Below are 20,918 nucleotides of genomic sequence, written 5' to 3' on the forward strand. Positions count from 1 at the left end.
AGAACAGTATGCCATATATGCCAGGTCCCTTGAAACAGCAAGCATGGACCGGCTCCCGGCACTCAACCTTTCTAAGCCTTGGAGTCCCATAAGGGCAACCGTGGGAGGCACCTGGCACCGTCCCTCGTGTACGAGCAGTGGAGCGACCCGCGGCATCAAAAGAGAATTTTTTGTCAGTGTCCACAGGAGTGAACAGCAATGGAAGCCAGGTAGGCCGTGGTCTAGGAGCGACCCACGTAGCCTCCCACGTGTGCAGGAGACATGAACTCCTATGTGTGCAGGAGACATGTACTCCTATATGTATAGGAGACAGCCTCCCATGTGTGCAGGAGATACACACTTCTCCAAGAAAACAGGAAACCTGACATTCTCCTTCACTCCAAACACACCACTCACTCCAGCCCATTCCTGCCTTGCCCAGTGCCTGCTGGGCTGGGAGCACTCCTTTCCCCAATGGCCATCAATTCTGCAGTCCCTCCAGGAATTTGGGGCCGAAATTGGCACAACCTGGGGGGCGGGGTGAGACAGGAGTCCACAGGCCCCTAGGCCCACCTGCCTTAAAATGACAAACCTTGACTTGCAGAGCTGTATGCAAGGGTAAATCTGAAAATGAAAAAACAAAACAAAGCATTCCAAGACCTCTTCCAGAAAGAATGTCCGTTTGCGGGTGATCTTAGACATGTCACACCCCTGCCCTGGGGACTTGAAGCACATTCCTCACTGTCTATATTTTGTTTGCCTGCTCTGTTATTATCCCCTCAGCTTTATCCCCCTCTCACCCCCACTCCTCACAGCCCTTTCTCAGCCCAGCCTCCTCCCAGAGACTAGCAACAAGGCAGCGCTTTGGAAAGACACAGTTGTGAATAGTGAATAGGAAGGCCACAGACGCAGGGATGAACCGCAAATTGTGTGTCTGAGAATGAACGCCTTCCTATACGTGGAACATCCTCACTGAAGATGCAGTCTGTGCTGCACATTGTTCAAAGGCCTTAGAAGTATTGATCTACATCATCCTTCCTTGCAGTGAGAGCTAGTAATACTTATACCCTCACTTCAAGATGAGGAGATGGAGGCACAGGTGGGTTAAGTAACTGGTTCAAGGTCACACAGCAAATGCTAGAGCTGGAATTTGAGCCCAGGCAGCCTGGCTCTAAGAGCTCTACGTGGTGTGTGTGTGTGTGTGGGTGTGTGCGCGTTTGTGTGAGATTTATAATGGATTTTTAAAATTACGGCTAACAGAATAGATACCATTACATCATGAGATTAGAAGGCAGTGGCATTTCAATTCCCAGCAAGGCTCACCTGCTGAGGACCCCAGAGCCCTTCCTCTTAACCATCACTTCTGATTGTGTGTTGGCTTTAAAAGTGGAACAAGGCTACTTAATTTCCATCCCTTTCAGATCCCTTAGGATTCCATGGATGGAAAGGGGCCTGCGGAAGAAGGACTGGCACAGGCCAACCCGGAGCCATCGGCCTGTTTGGGGCTGTCACTCTCCCGGGACTGAAGGGTGAGCGGGACGTCAGGCGTGGGTCCAACAAGTGAGCAACAGATGCAGCTGGGAGGACGGCAACGCTCCACAGCCGACCCGGCGGCCTAGGACCAGCCACCTGGTTTCCAGAGCTGATGGCCACTCAGGTGGCTCTGCTCCCTGTGAGGGAGCCAAGGGGGAGCCCGGAGCCTCTTCAGAGACAAGAGCCCACGGTCCCACGGCCTGGCTGAGGGCAGGCGGCTCCCTGGGCTGCAGGTTCCCCCTCGCACCCTAAGGTGAGATGACACTTTATTACTTCCTTTTTGATGTTATTTCTTTATTTTTTATCTATCTGTCCATCTATTTTTAAATCTGTACTACTTTATTGGGATGATATTGGTTAATGACATTCTCTAATGCAGCATCGGTATATTGCCTTGTGTGCTCTGCACCCGAACTCTAGTCTCCTTCCATCACCACAGATTCAACCCCTTTTACTCTCTTCATCCTCCCCCTCGCCCCCTTCCACTCTCATAACCACCATTCTGTTGTCGGTGATGATACTTTAAATGAAGCTTATTGATGGATCTTGAAACTGAAATGATGGTTTATAACAGGACCCAAGCCAAAAGAAATAGCAACTGTAGCAGATGTTTCTCCAAAGGAAGTGACCCATGACTGTGCTGTCCAATATGGTATCCATAAGAGCATGTGCCTGTCTACACTTAAATTTAAATAAATTGAAACTAAACAGTCCGATCTTCAGTGTCCTTGACCGCCTTTTCAGTGTTCAGCAGCCATATGTGGCTCATGGCTACTACACTGGAAAGTGTGACTCTAGACCAGTGATGGCGAACCTATGACACGTGTGTCTGAGGTGACACGCAAACTCATTTTTTTGGTTGACTTTTCTTTGTTAAATGACATTTAAATATATAAAATAAATATCAAAAATATAAATCTATGTTTTACTATGGTAGCAAATATCAAAAAATTTCTATATGTGACACGACACCAGAGTTAAGTTAGGGTTTTTCAAAATGCTGACACGCCAAACTCAAAAGGTTTGCCATCACTGGAGTAGAGTGATGTGGCCACAAGCCGAGGAATGCTGGCAGCCTCTTGGAGCTGGAAGAGATGAGGAATAGACATTCCTCTAGAGCTCCTAGGGGGAATGCAGTTCTGCTGACACTTCGATTTGATTTCAGACTTCCTACTTCCAGAACTGGGAGGAAATAAAGTTCTAGTGGTTTAAGCAACTAAGTTTGTGGTAATTCATAACTGTGACAATAGCAAATTAATACAAGGGTTAAATTAGTTAATGTGTTAAGCACGTAGAATTCCTGGCACACAATAAGTACCCAATAAATATTATTATTATTTTAAATTAACACACACCTAATATACCCAATCACCAGAATGACAAGAGAGACCACGGGTGAGTTACAGGCGATATACCCCCACATTTGAGTCCGACTCTGGGAGGATGAGGAGGGGCGGAAGGTGAAGGAGAGGAAGCTGGGGCTTGCTTGATGAACTGAAGTGCACTCCAACCGAAACCTTGTTTCCAAGATTGAAATATTTGACAAAAACCGTTATTTCAAAAAGGTTGGCCTGTAGGAAGGACAGTGAGCTCAGATGCCCACCTGTCCAGAGATTCCAGGTCCCTGGAGCATCAGTGTGAAGCGCCCTGGAGGTGACTGCAGCTGACAGCCTGCTCCACGGGAGGGAAAGAGACCTCAGAGTGTGCCATTGGCACGGGAGAAAGTATCTGCCATGCTCTCCTATGACTGTACATCTAAGAACGTCCCAGAGCCTCAAGTGGAAAACCATTTGAACCCACTGGAGAGTTGGGTTAGGTGATGGTGCACATTGTTTAAAAATATATAACCAATATTAATAGAAAATAGTATTTGGAGAAAATCTCATCTGAAACAGGAAAAACACCTACAAAGTTCAAAACCTTAACAGGAAGCTTGTGGGGCCTGAGTCTTGATTTGCAGCTTCTCATTCAATCCCACAACAACCTGGCACAGGTACTATCGCCGAGGGTCCGAGCAGGGATGCCCAGGGAGCAGGGCCAGCCTGGCCGCAGTGAGTCGTAGACCCCGGGCAGTGGGCTCTTGAGGACTGTATTTCTCCTCTTCTGTGTCTTTTTCTCTCTAGCTTTCCTATCGGCCAGTTAAGAAATAAAAGGCAAATGACAACTGGAAAGTCATTATTGCAATGATATGTTAATAAAGCGTTGGTATCAGTAATGTATATATATGTATATATCCTATATAATAAAGAGGTAATATGCAAATTGACCAGGCTGGCAGGGGAGGGCAGTTGGGGGTGACTGCGCTGGCAGGGGAGGGCAGTTGGGAGTGATCGGGCTGGCAGGGGAGCAGTTAGGCGTCTATCAGGCTGACAGGGGAGTGGTTAGGGGGTGATGAGGCGGCAGGCAGAAGCAGTTAGGGGCAATCAGGCTAGCAGGCAGGCGAGCAATTGGGAGCCAGCAGTCCCGGATTATGAGAGGGATGTCTCCTGTATTGTGAGAGATATGTCTGACTGCCAGTTTAGGCCCTGTGGGATCGGGCCTAAACTGGCAGTCGGACATTACCCGAGGGGTCCCAGAATGGAGGGTGCAGGCTGGGCTGAGGGACACCTGCCTCTTCCGCCCAGTGCATGAATTTTGTGCACCAGGCCTCTAGTGTATATATATAATTATAATTTAGAGATCACTTAAAAAGGCATCACAAGGAGAAGCAGATAAATGACAGGGAAGAGATTACTGAGATAGTATCCTCTCTTTTCAATTGACAAAAGATTAAAAAGATAATAATTCATTAACTAGGGCATCCATGCACTAGGCTGTTAAGCAATCATTAAAAATCTCTTTTGAAAAGCATTTTAAGGACATGGGAAAAAACAATTTAAAATTTTTAAAAATTAAAAAAAGAATCCATCAAACTGCAATTAAAATGTATATGCAAGAGGGAAAGACTGGAAGGAAATTTACCCAAAATTTTACAGTAGCAACCTTTGTATACAAAAGTTATATATGCTTTTAATGTTCTTCTTTAAACTCCTCTGTCTTATGAACTTTCTGCAATGAGCATGTATTACTTTTAGCTCTGGAAAAAAAGACTTCCTTTAAGATAATTTAAAAATTGACTTAAAAAAATCTGGGTATAACCCTTTTTGGCAACTGTAAGTATTAAATAGATGAGCTAAGAATAAGCATTTAAAATTGTGGGAGTATATACGAATTGTAACTTCTAGAAATTCCCTAAGTTGCCATCGTGTGGCCTATTGGAATTTAGCCTGAGGGTTGATCATGTTTCATGTTTCAAAAGACAATATTTGCTTTTTATGTGTCTTTGATTTACAAGAGCAAGGAAAAGGATTTTTATCGAAGTCAATCAGATCAGTGTAATCCAATTAAGAAGATAAATGCACCCTCGACCTTACATTCCTCCAAGAGAGGAGCCGCTATCTCTTTGTGAATTACACGCAGCAAAGCCCTGGGAGCTGCTCTGACTTGCCCTCAGACTGTCAGGTCAGTGACCCCAGGATGAACATTCTCAAGGGGCCGGCCAGCCAGGCCTGGATCTTCAAAGGGAGCCCAGAGCCCCTGCACTGTTGGGAGGGCCGCTGCCGGGTGACATCAGGGCCTGCAGAAGTCTCCCATGACCCTCCCAGACCTCAGGTGGGAGAAGCAACTCCTGCCTCCCTAGTCTTTAATCAAAAGATGATTTCCAACCGTGCCATGCAGGTACTGCATTCATCACTTTGAAACATTAGAGTGTTTTAAAATTTAAATGTTTATTTTGGATTATGCCCAACTCATTGCTTGTCTTTCTTCTAATATATTTTTAACTAGGCTTTTTATTATAAAAATAGTGCTTCGTGAAAAAGACTTCAAAAGCACATGAGAATATAAAATAAAAACCAACATCACCGCTCTAGTTTGCAGAGGTAGCCACCCTAACAGTTTCTAGTGTATCCTTCCAGAAGATTTCCATGCACATACAAACATACAATTAATAAGTTAAATGTGTGTATGAATAGATACACTGAGTGGCCAGATTATTATGACCACCTGACATTTGTAGGCAAATTGGCCATACATTGCATTGTATGGAATATGGAAGCCAAAGGCCTGTTCGAACACCTTTGCTGTCTGCAGTTACCAAGATAAAACGTCTGCAATTCACACAGGAACACAAGGATTGGACAGTTGAGCATTGGAAAAAAGTCATGTGGTCCGATGAATCACGTTTCCAGTTGCATCATGCAGATGGCAGAGTGAGAATTTGGCAGAAGCAGCATGAAAGCATGCACCCCACATGCATAAGTACAACCCTTCAAGCTGGTGGGGGCAGTGCTATGGTTTGGGGCATGTTTTCCTGGCATGATTTGGGCCCTTTAATTCGTGTGGAACAACGTCTGAATAGCACAACATACCTAAGTATCGTTGCTGATCAAGTTCATCCTGTCATGTTGATGGCGTATCCCAATGGAGATGGCTTCTTCCAACAAGACAATGTGCCATGCCACGGTGCTCGTATTGTGCAGGAGTGGTTTCAAGAACATGAGGGAGACATTACTTTGCTTAGGTGGCCCCCACAATCACCAGATCTCAATCCAATTGAGCATTTGTGGGATGAAGTTAAAAGAACCATCAGGCAGCTGGTTCCACAACCATCAAATCTCACAGAACTGGACAGTGCTATTCATCAGGCCTGGTGTCAGATTCCTCGCATCACCTTTCAACATCTTGTGGAGTCAATGCCAAGAAGATTGGCCGCAGTATTGAAGGCAAAAGGTGGCCCAACGAAGTACTGATGGGGGGGGTCATAATAATCTGGCCACTCAGTATATATATATATCTCCATCCCACATTCAAAGGCTGTTAAATTGCGTTGTTTACCCACATCTTCAGAAAAAATCACTTCTACTGTCATGGTAAACAACCTGCTTCTCTATTTATAATGGTCTGGCCCTCTAGCAACTTCAGTGCGAAAGTATAGCTAATTTGCCTACAAACGTCAGGTGGTCATAATAATCTGGCCACTCAGTGTATATGTATGTGTATATACATTATATATTTTAGCTTATTTGGGGTTGTAATTGTACATAGTGCTTTCTACTTTGTTTTGTCAAATAAAAATAAATTTGATTTTAAAATGTCTATATATCATTGGTAAATATGTTCTCCCATACAGTGGGTTCCATTTTCATTTTGATGTGGGTTTCTTTTGCTGTGCAGAAAATTTTTATTTTAATGTAGTCTCATTTGTTTGTTTTTTCCTTTGTTTCTTTTGCCCTACGTGTTGTATCAATAAATATTTTGCTCCATGAGATGTCTGATATTTTGCTGCCTATGTTTTCTTCAAGGCTTTTCATGGTTTCATGAATTACATTTAAATCTTTTATTAATTTTTAGTTTATTCTTGTGTATGGTGTAAGCTGGTGATCTAGTTTCATTTTTTCACATGTACCTGTCCAATTACCCCAACACCTGGGAAACTGTCCTTACTCCATTGTATGCTCTTGCCTCCTTTATCAAAGATTAATTGAGCATAATGGATTGGGTGGATTTCTGGGTTCTTTGTTCTGTTCCATTGATCTAAATGCCTGTTCTTGTGCCAGTACCGGCTGTTTTAATAGCTTGATATCTGGTATTGTGATTCCTCCAACTTTGTTCTTCTTTTTCAAGATTGCTGCAGGCTATCCAGGCTCTTTTTGGGTTACATATAAATTTTGGAGTGTTTGTTCTAGATCTGTGAAATATGCCATTGGTATTTTAATAGGGATTGCACTGAATGTCTAGATTGCTTTGGGTAGTATGGACATTTTAATGATGCTAATTCTACCAATCCATGAACATGGTATATTCTTCCACTTGTTTATATCTTCTTTTATCTCTTTTTTTTCAACATTCTATAGTTTTCTGAGTATAAGTCTTTTACCTCCTTGGTTAAGTTTATTCCTAAGTATCTTAATTTTGGTTGTTGCAATGGTAAATGGAATTGTTATTTTCTCTTTCTGAGAGTTCATTATTGGTGTATAAAAATGCCAATGATTTCTAGGTGTTAATTTTGTATCCTGCTACATTGCCAAAATCCTCCTTTCCGATTTGGATGGCTTTTATGTTTTCTTCTTGTCTGGTCACTGTGGCTAGAACTTCCAGTACTATGTTGGATAAAAGTGGTAAAAGCTGGCAACCTGTCTTGTTCCTGTATTTAGGGGAAATGGCTTTAGTTTTTGCCCATTGAATATGATGCTGGTTGTGATACATCTGATAAAGGGTTAATATTCAAAATACATGAAGTACTCATACACCTCATACAAGTCAACAAAAGGAAGACAAACAACCCAATTAAATGGGCAGAAGACATAACTAGACACTTCTCCAAAGAGGACATACAAAAGGCCAAGAGACATATGAAAAAATGCTCAAATCATCAGAGAGATGCAAATTAAAGTGACAATGAGATACCACCTCACAACTGCCAGAATGGATACCATCAATAAATCAACAAATAAGTGCTGGCGAGGATGTGAAAGAAAGGAACCCTAGTACACTGCTGGTTGCAGACTAGTACAGCCATTATGGAAAACAGTGTGAAGTTTCCTTAAAAAATTAAAAATGAAACTGCCATTTGATCCAGTGATCCCACTTCAAAGAATATATCCTAAGAAGCCTGAAGCAACCAATCAGAAAGAATATATATGAACCCCTATATTTATAGCAGCATTATTTACAATAGCTAAGATCTGGAAACAGCCCAAGTGCCCATCAGTAGAGGAGTGGATAAAAAAACAACTGTGGTACATTTACACAATGGAATACTACACTACTATAAAAAAAAAAAGAGAGAAGGATCTTTTACCCTTTGAGACAGCCTGAAGGGACCTGGAGAGTATCATGCTAAGTGAAATAAGTCACTCAGAGAAAGACAAGAATCATATGATCTCATGTATATGTGGAATCCAATGAACAAAATAAACTGACCAACAAAATAGATCTAGAGACATGGAAGTGTGCAATAGACCGAGGATCCTCAGAGGGAATGGGGAGGAGGAGGGAAGAGATCAACCAAAGAACTTACATGCATAAATGAATAACCCAGGGACACAGACAATAGTGGGATGAAGGTCTAGGGAGGGGAAGGAAGTGGGAAGGAGGAAGGTCAATGGGGTGGAAAAGGAGGACATCTGTAATACTTTCAACAATAAAGATAAATTTTAAAAATGTCTATATAAAAGTAAAGCATCATGCCATTGACAGAAAACATTTCTGTGGACATCTATTCTCTGAAGCCCCAAGAGAAGGAAGAGTTCCTGATGGCAGAAGTTCATGAACATTGGGCATGTCATCCTCATTAACTATAAAAATGAGGGTGTTAATGATAATCCCACAAGATTTAATCAGAAGACAATTCATTTGAAACAATGCCTTTCTCCCTAAATTTCCATGATCCCACAAGTCATCCTAAGAATATTTCCTCCGGACACAATTATGTAATTGGATAAAAATGAAAGACTGTGACACCGTAGCCCACACCATTCACTGCAAATACCTGACCTGTATGTACCATTCCGTTCTCAGGCCAGATGTGTGAATAAGCAGGTGGTCACAATATAATAGAATAACAATGATCTACACAGAGAGGTCTAAGTGCTCTGCATTTCCTAACAACCTCATGATGTGGTACGAGTCTTGTCCTCCTGTTCCAGACAAGGAAACTGACCCACAGAGAAGTTAACCACACAGGTCACTCAGCAATTTCTCCCAAAGCAAGGCTCCACACTGCCTGGAGGAGGAATGGGGGTGCGGCGCATGATGTTCAAGTCCACGAGGTCAGGGAAGCGTTATAGAAACTGTGTTTCAAGAAAAAGACAGCAGCAATTGCATTACAAAAAATTAGTTCCTGAATTCGTAACCTTGACATTTCACTTTTCTACAATGAAGCCGAAAAACCTCGTGAATCTACATCACCATGCTCCTGTGAAAACATACAAGAGACGGTCAGGCGTGGTCTCTACGCCACTCGCGTTCACCTGCATTCGATGATCCAGTGCCGGATCTGGTCTCGGAGATTCTCCTTGATGTCTGCACCTTCTATTAACTGCAGCTGGCTCTTGATGGTGTCCAGGGCAGTCTTGTAGTCCTCTTCATGCTTCATCTGCAGCTCATCCCGCAGGCAGGTCACCCTTTCAGCCTGGATTATTGTAGCGCTGACTGCATTAAACAGAGGAGGCGGGTCCTGAAAATACAAGCAGAAAGGTTTGAGATCAGAAAGGTTACAAAGCTGCTGGAAAATATTAGACACTGGGGAATTAATTATCCCAATATCTTCAACGGTGTATTACCAAAGGCCCATAGAAATACACGCAGGACACAAGAATCAGATTTGGCGGGAACATTTGTCAATGTGATTCACTGCCCTGGGGAGGAAAGATGGTCCTCACGCCACACCATTTCCCAGAATCCAATGGGAGATGTAAGTTAGCTTGAAAAAATGCATATTCAGTAAACCTTAAAAAAAAAAATCACCCAGCCCTAGCCGGTTTGGCTTGGTGGATAGAGCATCGGCCTGCAGACTGAAAGGTCCCAGGTTCAATTCCAGACAAGGGCATGTACCTTGGTTGCAGGCACATCCCCAGTAGGGGGTGTGCAGGAGGCAGCTGATCGATGTTTCTCTCTCATCGATGTTTCTAACTCTCATCTCTCTCCCTTCCTCTCTGTAAAAAAATCAATAAAATATATTTTTTAAAAAATCACCCAAACTATAGAAAGTAAACTTTTTCTGAATCTTCTTGGTTAGTGGGAGAACAAAGACTATAGAATAAGAATATATTTGGAGCAAGCCAAAAACTGTGAAGAGAGTGTGAGTGCTCTGATTTCAAGAAAATCCAACATCAGCCCTGAAAACTCTGTTCCATTGCTAGAGACCTCCAAAAAAGAAAATTATCTGCTGACCCAGACACTCACTGTGATATTATACCTTATTGTCAGAATGTTCTTCCCCAAAGTCTGCAGATTAGCAAGCAAACAAATGCCTGTCTATTGAGCACCAACCAAGTGCTTAGCCCTGGTCCAGCATCCTGAAGGGTGTGGCCAGAGAAAATACAGAACAATGTCAAGACTTAACTCCTATTCTTTAAAATCCCTAGAGAAAAACAGTTGGCAGGATAAGAGTGATGCATGACATAGGCTAGAACAATGGCCAATAACCTATGAAAGTGCTATGTTGTGGGATTGGGTGGGAAAAGCTAAAAGGGACTTGGAGAAGGAAAGCATGCATGGGGATCCTGGTGCCAGGAATCACACCTTGGGGAACAGGGACACAGTCATCCTTTACAGTAAGACCCTGAGCTCCAGGGAGTTCAGAGCTTCAGCCCAGGTCACTTAGCAAATGGAGGGCCAATACAGGGGTGAGCTGGAGCCAGCCCGTAATGGCTCATGAGATCTAACTGATGCATTTTCAGGAATTTTGCAAGCTGGCTGTTAAATCGCCATTTTTTGAATACTAAATTTTATAAACTTATAATTAAATCAGTTATATTGAAAATGAAAGTCATTAATACTAAAAATCTCAAGACTTCTTAGCCGTTTTCACTGGATTTTACTATTATCTATGTGCTTGACATTATGCATGTTCATCGTTTCTCTATGTTGAAAGTGCCATGTGATGGTGGGTGACTGTATGTACCTTCCAACTGTGTTCACTCAGGTAGGAGCCTGAAGTTGGCTACAGAAATTAGCAAACGCTGTAAGTCAGAGCTTCAGATATTGTTCTGATTGAACTGTCTAGACTTAAGTGATAGGAAAATAACAATGCAGATAAATATAAAAATGTGCCGTGTCTGTATCAGCTACATTGTGACTAGCACAAGAAGTTGAGGAAATATTCTTCCAGCCCCAAAACTGTAATCTGATTCAGCAAAGGGGTGTCCAACTTTTAAAATTGATGGCTGAGTGAAGCTGCAGTGTCCTTTGGTTGTCTTACTTTCATCTTATTAAGGCACATGAAGGTAACAATCTACATCCATATCAGAACTACACTCATTCATCAGATGCAACCCCTTATCATCCAGACAACAGACAGAAGAGCTCAGTAACAATCAAGGAAAGTGTTCTGAGAGCATCGATGGCTAGGTGAGATTGGCAACAAAGAGGAGCATATGTTTTATTATTAGTAGTAAACTGTATGTACACAATCTTATATCAATAAAATGATATATGCATACATTTTCCCCAGAGAGCCTTGGTTAAGCATTACCAGTGCAGCACTGGGTACGTCCAAGACTAGAACCCCGTTGTTCTTGAAGGTTCTCCCACCACTCACCCGTTATCTGCATCCTACCCACTGCCCACCTTCTGTAGGCTTTCCTTCCCAAAGAGGCTATAGGGTATGGAATGGGCAAAGAGCCTGCAGAATCCAGGGCAAAGCTAAGCTCAAAAGATTTCTGTTGAGTCAGAGCATAAAAGGAACCTCTCTTCCTGGAAAAGAGAACAGCATAAGCCAAGGCACTGAAGTGGAAGGGAACATGGCTGTGGGTCACAAGGAGATGAGCTGGAATGGGGCACAGGAATTAGCAATTCTAATCATCTGTCATGCCCATCAGTGGCTCTTAACAATGTCTGTGCCTCAGAGACCTCTGTTGGTCTGGCAAAGCCTAGGGATGTCTTTTACGAATAATGTTTTCAAATGAATAAAAAGAAAATAGATTTATAAAGGAAACCGATTATACTGACACACAGCTTTATCCAGTAATGACTAGACTGGGGTCCTGGGTCACTGAGAGAAAGACTACAGAGGTAAAGTGCCATTTTTATCATGTCGTATCAAGAGGGCAGACTATCAACCTGCTAACCTGGATCACCTGGCTTACGTGGTATCTTCCAGGTTTCCCGTTCTAAGACCACTGCCCCCTCCTCCCCACCCCATCCACACTGTCCTCTGGTAGGAAGTCACTGTGCATAGCCCCCGCTTAAGGAGTGGGAGTTACGTCTACTCCCTTGAAGGTGGAGAACCTGAAATTATTTGAAAATTTTCTGCATATTAGATTGGTCTCTTCTCCCACATTTATTAAATGATTCAATAATTTATTTATATCAATATGGACTCATGGATATTTCACTCATACTTTGGGTTATAATCCCAATATCACTTTATTATGTTGTTTAGATTGTCCCAGTTGAGCGGTTGTGACGGAGACTCTATGTCCTGCAAAACCTAAAATGATGAGGAACAGGAAGGAGGAGGAGAGAAGGAGGAGGAGGAGGAGAAATTTATAAAAGGGATCAAAGCAGCAAAGGGGACCACTTCCTGAGCTTCTCCTGCGTTTGCTCCCTCAACAGAAACAAGCTCGTAGTCCTTGCCACAGTCCTGCTGGGCAGGTACTATTATCACACGAGGACATGGAACCAGAAAGTCGAGTCAGCGTTCCCCAATGCACACAGCTGGCACGTGGCGGAGGCAGGGAACAAGGCCTAGCTTGTGTGATCCAAAGCCATGCTCTGGGATTTCGGGGCAGGGCGTCTGGGTTTAAGTCTGGGCTGTGCCACTTGCTACCTATGTGGTTTCATACAAGGCCCCAACTCTCTGAAGGCTCCGTCTCCCCCTCTTTAGGATGGGGGCAGTATTAGGCTGTGACGACTGAATGGGACCCTCTCTGGAAAGGGTGGGGAGTCTGGCATGGGTGGGGGTCCTTGGTGCAGGTTCACTGTGGGGTCAGTGTGATTGCTGTCCTTGCACCAGCAGCACCAACATTGGGTGCATGGAACCCAGAGAAGCTAGGAAGCTCCCTTGTAGAGAAATTTCCAGGATAAGAGAAAAATATTAAAGTCCATTTTGAAAGCTGTGAAACCAGCAGATGACAAAATTGAAGGTCTTGTTTCCATGGATACAACTATAAATTTCAATCAATTACTGGGGGAAAATGGTCATCTTAAAGACTCAATTCATGTCATATACTAAAATAAATTCCAAATGAATGAAACAGTTAAGTGTAACAAGTACACACACACACACACACACACACACACACATCACAACCTCCAAGAAATACCTATGAACCCCTGGGAGTGATTTCTCAACTTGAAACCACAATCCAGATGTTGCTGGAATTCAGCGTCCACTTAATGACACAAAATCAAGTTAGAAAGATGAAAAGAAAATCACACATATAGGAGTTTATAAAAACATGCATCAGGAAGTTGAAGGAAATAAGCCAATTGTCTACATTTAGTATAAGAAGAATGTGTGACTGTTATGACAGGAGAAAATGCCAAAACTACTTTAAATCTGAATCTAGAATGAAAATTATAGAATCCTTTTGAAGAACAATCTTAAAAACAAGCTAAATTGCCTCACTGTGCAGGTGCTCACAAAGGCAGGACTTTATATGATACATTTGGTGTCACTATAAAGAGATACAATCATATAAAGAAGTAGCCAATTCTTACACCTCCCAGGTAATGCTTCCCCTTCCTAGTGCCTATGTCTTATAATTCTACAGATTTTTCCCTCATCTCTCCAAGGACTATTGTAGAACCCACTGTTTTCGTGACTATGTTAAAATGGGTCCCTGCTACAAAGGACCCAACTTCCTCCGTCTGTGATGAATGTGTGAAATTGAAGTCTTGCATTAATGTTATGATTCTCACAATCAATGAATCACACAAACGGCTTCCGCCCCCCAATTACATCCTTCTTATGGTGATTTATGGCAAATTTCTTTCACAGACGTACGTATACAAACTATAGTTTAAACTGGGCCTTTTCCCGGGTTATCCCTAAAAATGAAGTAACGAGTAGTGACTCTGATGTGTGTCCTGTCCATAGCTCTCCATGTGCTGCTTGGCGGACTTTACTCATGTTCACATCCACCTCCGAGGTGGAAATGGGGGCCTGGCCACCCCATTGGACAGATGAGGACACGGAGGTTCAGAATTGAGTTTCCGAGTCATTCTGCATTAATGAACAAGCCATGAGGTTTCCGACTCCATCACTATGAGGTCCTCCTGCTACACCAGGCAGTGCTGTTCACCTGTGTGTCCATGTGTGTTTCTCCCTAGAGACGCCCTCCGACAAACATACACTTGGGGTCATTGGCAGCTTCTTTCTCTAGTTGCTTCTGAACGTAAAGGTTGTCCTCTCTTTGGGTCTCACATTAATGAGCAGCTTTTCCTTGGGGCTAAAACATCTTTTCCTCCTCGGCAAGCCCGGTCATACGGAATTCAAATTCGAGAACTCATCGTCGCATCAACAGCAACTCATTTAAAAATAAATTACGAATATTAAGGAGAAATAGGAAGTGAGATAACATACGATGTATTGAAATACATTAGCGGTAGAATTACGCGTCTTAATGAAGGCTTCCCATGTGAATAAACCATTATATTTACAAGCTTTCCACAGTTAATGACCTGGAACCGGATAACGCAACCTACGCTGATGGCGAGGTCCTCCGTCAGCAGAAATATGCATATTAATAATTGATGCTGCTGTAAAAACAGGACATCGGGGGACGCTTCCTGGGTTTGTGGGGAAATAGGACTCCATGGTCCATTAACTTGAAATGCTTAGCTAATGTTTCATGGGCTTTGTCTTAAAAAATCCGTAAGACAAAATTAGTAAGAGAAAATGGACATTTGTCCAAATGGAAATCTGTTCCATGTATCAGTCGCGAATGCACTTGCAAATAGGTGGCTGGGCAACCTTCTGGAGAGGCCCAGGGTGTTGGGGGGTTCGCTTCTTCATGGTGCTTTGTTGTTCCTGAAGGCGAAGCCGGAGCAGTGAGGGGAAGGGGGCATCTCGCGAAGCAAATGACCGCCTTGCGGGGTCTCGTGCTGTGGCCAACCCAGAGATGAACCCGCACGCCGCCTCCTGGGAACAGCAGGCAGTGCTGCCCGTTAGGAAGCTCTAGGGCCCAGCTCCTCGGGCCATGGGGCGCCCCCGCCCCCGCCCCCCTCTGACTTTGCAGGGGGGTGGCGGCCTCATGCTGTGGAGGGAACGGCGCTGCAGTCGCTCCATTTCCTTGGTTGATGGAAATAAGCCATTTTGTTCCATCATTCCATTTTAGAGCGATGTGTCTGTACTTATAAACCTGTGCTTACACCAGCGCGCCTCCTCATAAGGACAGAGCCAGCAGGCGTGGCAACAGGACCGCAGGGAGACCCAGAGCCGGTGGCTTCCTTTGCCCTCGGCGCCAAGTCCAGTTACGTGTTGTCTTTAAGTGAAGATGCCCCAATTTGAGTGGGTGCCGAACTATTAAAGGTTAAAATTTTTCTAGTCCGTCAGGTCCGATTTCTAAAACTTTCTTAGTAGTTTTAAAATGTGCGTAATTAGGAGCTGTGCTAGAACAGAGTCTGATTGAGCTTATAATTGATTAGTGGAGGAAGCTTAATCTGTTCCTTGGGTCCTACTTTCTTTAAAAATGTTTTAAACACTTTAATGGCATTTACAGGTTGCAAAGCACTGTTTTTAGTGGCTGACCAATATTAACTATTTTATTTATTATAATAGCCGTATGTGTAGGTACTCTTGTTATTTTCATTTTAAATATGAAGAAACTGAAGCACAGAGAGGTCAAGGAACTTACCCAGGGTCACACAGCAAGGAAGTGGTAGACTGGGGTTTTGACTCAAGACATCTATTTCTAGACTCTCTGTTCTTAGCCTCTATGCTTTGCTGTGTTTCTCCAGTGACAGGTTTCTTACAGCTTAAAACATTTTGTCTGAAAATATTTTTTATGGATACTATAAGTCAGACCTTTTAAAAAACATGCCTTTGTCATTTCAATAGCTATTGCTGATCTGCCTCGCAAAGAGGTTGACATGTCCCTCTCCCCCCGACAGTCTGATGGAGCCTGTGTTTCCAGACCTTGCCAACATTGTGGCATTCACCTTTCTGGTCTTGGCTAACTTCAATAGGTAAAAATAGCAATTAAAAAAAGATTTACTTTTATTTTTTAAAAATTGACTTTTAGAGAGAGAGGGGAAGGGAAAGGGTGAGGGAGAAACATAGATGTGAGAGTGAAACATTGATCGGCTGCTTCCTGTATGGCCGCTACTGGAGATCAAGCCGAAACCTGGGCATGTGTTATGACCTGGAATTGAACCAGCAACCCCTCAGTACATGGGATGACACCCAACCAACTAACCAACACCGGCCAGGGCAAAACGGCAATTTTTAAATAAACCTTTTGAATCATGAGCGATATGAGCATCTAAAGCCATGATTCTAAGCCACTGGAAGAAAAACATCAGCTGGCACTTCCCCAGCGCTCACTGTGCACAACATGCAAGACTGTTTTGAATGCTCTCCAGAGGGCAGTGTCTTTAATACATAGCACACACCGACGAGCAGGTGCCAGGACCATTTCCCATTTGCATGTGCGGAAATCTCGGCCCCAAGAAGCCAGGCCACCACCCAAGTCCACACAGCTGGGCAGTGGTGCGGCCGGAACGTGAGCCCAGGTGGGGCGGCTCTGGAGTTCTCGGCCTCAACCACTCTGCGTGGTCCTTGAAAGGACTCTGCGGGCCTAAGTGGAGATGAATTAGGGCAAACGCCCTGTTTGAGGACGTGCCTGTAGGAATCCTGGGGTCAGGAGGCAAGAGGGAGAGAATACCTTCATCACTGAATTGCTGATGACCTGAGACCCGGGCGAGAAGAGAGCAGAGGAATAATAACAAAAACAACCTCATGTCAGACTACAGGTTTCCACGTCTCTAGACTGTAAAATCCCACTTAACAGAAAAAACAAAACAGTGACTTTTCCTTTTTTAAAACCTCTCGAGGTGGGCTTTTGAGTTCCCAAAGATGACTCAGGGTCCCCCTGACCCTCTGATCGCCTGGCTCTGCCTGTCGGAGACCCACATGTTTGCACCGGGATCACAGCCAGCCTGGTCTGCAGGCCGTTCCCGGGCAGCACACACAGGGTGCGGTGTGGCAGCACCTGCTGCCTTAGGGACCCTGGGCACCTCCCTGGCAGCCAGATGCTCAGCTGCATGCTAGACTCGGGCCTGCGCTGCTCCAGCTCCACTGCAATGCCTGAATCACAAAGGCCCAGGTATTTCCTATTTGGAAGCCAGTGGCCTGCGTATTTGATGCAACAACTTGTTCTAAAGTGTTTCATGTTCTGCAACACAGAAAAGTTATCACACTTCTTGGTACTTTGCACCGTAGACATCATTCCGTTATCATGACAACACACTGATGTTCTACGATGACCGACAGCAGCCGCCACTCCTGGAAGGGTGTCTTTGTCACCCCCCCCCCCCCCCGAAGCCCTATCGGCTCTCCTGTCCTGCTCTTACAGCAGATGGGACAGAGGCTCACAGGGAGGGCAGGGGTGTCGCTCAAAGCCCCCAGCTGGCCACCTGGCTGCCTGCTTCCTTGTCAACACAGTGGAGCAAACCCTTCAACACCTGTGGTGGAGACAGCCACTCATTTATAAGGTGCTGCCTCCCCCCGGGACATTTAGGGAATGGCTCTTTTGCATTTAAGACATTAAAAAAAAAATCTAAAACAAAGCAAAATAAAATCCCATAAATCATGGCATACCCGTTCATTGAGAATAAATTTCTTTCTATCAAATGTCATTTGGAGCCAACTATCCTATATAACATAAGCCTAATATGCTAAGTGTCCGACTGTTCGTTTGACCATCTGACCAGTCACTCTGATGCGCACTGACCATCAGGGGGCAGATGCTCTGACCGGTAGGTTAGCTTGCTGCTGGGGTTCGGCCGATCAGACCCCAATGGTCTCTCCCCAGCCCCAATCATGCAGCAGGGGGCAGGGTTCCTTGCGGGACCCCTCGGGGGATGTCTGTAGGCCAGGCCGAGGGACCCCATTGGTGCATGAATCTGTGCCCTGGGCCTCTAGTAATCCATAATGCACATGGCCGGCTGGACACCATGGCTTCTGGTTGATATTAATGTGCAACCATGAAAGCGTTTCATTTTGATTCTTGGCTCATTTCAGCTTTGACAGCCCTTTCCAAAGAGGAGCCCATGGGTGCTGAGGGCTGGGGAAGCATTGGGCGCTGCACCCGCCTTCCCAAAGGAAGCCCTGGAGGGAGCGTGCCGGGGCCCCAGCACCTACTGGGGGTGATTTGTTCGTAAGAAATAAGTCTAATTCATTGACCTAAAAACAACCTAGCACCCGGCTTGCTTTGCGTTGGGATCTGAAAGTGAGCAGGCCTTTGCGGTGCTGTGAGGGTCCCACTGATGCATTTCGCGGTGACAGTTCTTTCTCTTTACTGCGCGCCCCCCCAGTGTTCATTATAATGCAAACAGTGATAGCTTCAGGCTAACACAGAATATATGATGGCCATGACTGTAGGACCAATTATTTCAAAGGGATCCACAGAATGAAATGTATGACATTCATTAAGTTTCCCTCTACCTGATCCACCCCATTGCCTCTGCCAATTAAAATAACTGCACATGAATTTTTAGAGTGCTATTTATTTTCCTTTGTACATTTTAGAATATAAATATTTAAAATGGCAATATCAAAAAAAATTTATATGTCAATGGTAAGAAAAACATTTGGCCGGGAGTGGAATGATGGCATAATGATGTTTCTTGCTCTAATTCTGGTTTCAGTTACTAAATAGTCACCCCTGGAAACATGCCAAGCTTCCCTGACAGATGCATATACAGTTTTGATCAGATAAGTCACTGGTTTCCTCACTGGCGTAATATAACAACATGAAATAAGGGAAAAGTGAAATTTTAAAACAAGCAGACACTATCTTAATTAGTGATAGAGTGGAAAATACATTCAATTGGAAACATGTCTTCAATTTGGGGTAATGAATTTTTATGGTTATCAGCTAGTGAGCAGAAGATACCATTCTTAATAAATTGAATCCATATATTTCACAATGGTGTAAAATTTCAATGAGCATGCATACCACACACACATACACACGTACACGCACACGCAGAGGGGGAAGAAAAGTCACCTTTAATAGAAAACAGATGAGTTACTCTCTTTATATTGTCCAAACTCTGCACTGCTGAAAAATGAATAGGCATTTTTTTATTTGAGCTGAGCAGATACAAATGACAAAGTAAAGCAGAAAAAATCATAATAAGAGACTTTCTATCTTTCTCTGGGACCAATATAAGATATTAAGGCTTCAAGATGGAAAAAAATATTGTTTGGCCATTCCCTAAGTTTCTGGTGCATGAACGTAGTAGATGGTCAGCAAATGCAGGCTGGGTTAAATTAAATGGAAATTGTTGAATTAAAACTGCTGCTAACACAAAATTTTATGTTCAACTTAGATTATCTGAGATTAAATCTTTGACTGTGAGTTTAATTTTTAAAGTAGAAATTGGAAGTATCTATTGTTTTTACTGTGATGTCTCATATCTGCGTGTCTATTAAGGATGGTGTAGAGGAATGTCAGCTCATTCCCTATCTACTTCCCCACATACACCACACAATTTGGAGGGCTGAGGAGAAAAAGTTGATAATATTCCATGGCCATTTACTTTTATTTTTAAATGTGTACTTTTCCCCCCAGTTAATGAAGCTAAATTCAAACGCGTAGGACAATACAGACAATTATGGACAAAAAAATATTTCAAAGTCCCCACATTAAAAAATGAACAGCGCCAGCTGGTTTCTCAGTGGTTAGAGCTTCAGCCCTGCTGAACTGAAGGGTCGCCAGTTGGATTCCTGTCGAGGGCACACACCTCGGCTGCAGGCTTGATCCCTGGCCCGGTCCTGGTGAGTGCCTGTGGGAGGTAACCAACCGATGTGTCTCTCTCACATCAATGTCTCTGTCTCTCCCCCTTCCTTCCACTCTCTCTAAAAATCAATGGGCAAACTATCCTGGGGTGAGGATTAATGAAAACCAAACCAAAAAATAAATAAATAAATAAATTAGCATTATCTGAACTCGGTATATTTTCTTCCTTTGCGTGTGTGTGTGGACGTGCGTATATATTTAGATGAAATCGTATTGTTGTGTATAATTCTAAATCCTGTATTTTCACTTTGAGCATTGGGCCACCAAAAATCAGTCATAAACATGTTTCTGATGGTGGCGTGGTACTACATGAATGTAGGTCCACTGTAAATCACTTAACTACATCCCTACTCTGAACACCAGAATTGTTTATTTCCAATTTTCATTAAAAAGGACACTAGGAAACTTCTATGCACAGACATCCCTATTTCTGATAATTTCCTTAAGCTAGAACTAGAACTGGGGGTGAAGGATGGAAACATGCGAATGGTCTTGCACAGCCGGCTGACTGCCGTTCAGAAAGGCCGAGTGGGTCTCACGCATCGGGTGTGCGGGTGAGCCCCGCCTCACCTTCCTGTCAACAATTATAACTTGAAACACAGACACACCTTGCCCTCCTTGGAGGCCTTTGCTGGGGATGCCGGCCAAGGAGGAAACGCCCCGCACAGACAG

At 43.8% G+C, this 20,918-nt stretch overlaps 1 protein-coding gene across 1 annotated transcript in view; it reads right to left on the reverse strand.

Annotated features, from left to right (window-relative positions):
• The window catches only part of IQCA1 (IQ motif containing with AAA domain 1), a 117,483-nt gene that overhangs the window by 77,899 nt on the left and 18,666 nt on the right, over positions 1-20,918 (reverse strand). The window contains exon 6 of the mRNA XM_036320861.1: positions 9,525-9,730. Within this exon, the coding sequence (XP_036176754.1) occupies positions 9,525-9,730 (206 nt within the window). The remainder of the gene's footprint in view (positions 1-9,524; positions 9,731-20,918) is intronic.

This window comes from Myotis myotis, unplaced genomic scaffold (genome assembly GCF_014108235.1).
Source record: "Myotis myotis isolate mMyoMyo1 unplaced genomic scaffold, mMyoMyo1.p scaffold_m19_p_8, whole genome shotgun sequence".
NCBI lineage: Eukaryota > Metazoa > Chordata > Mammalia > Chiroptera > Vespertilionidae > Myotis > Myotis myotis.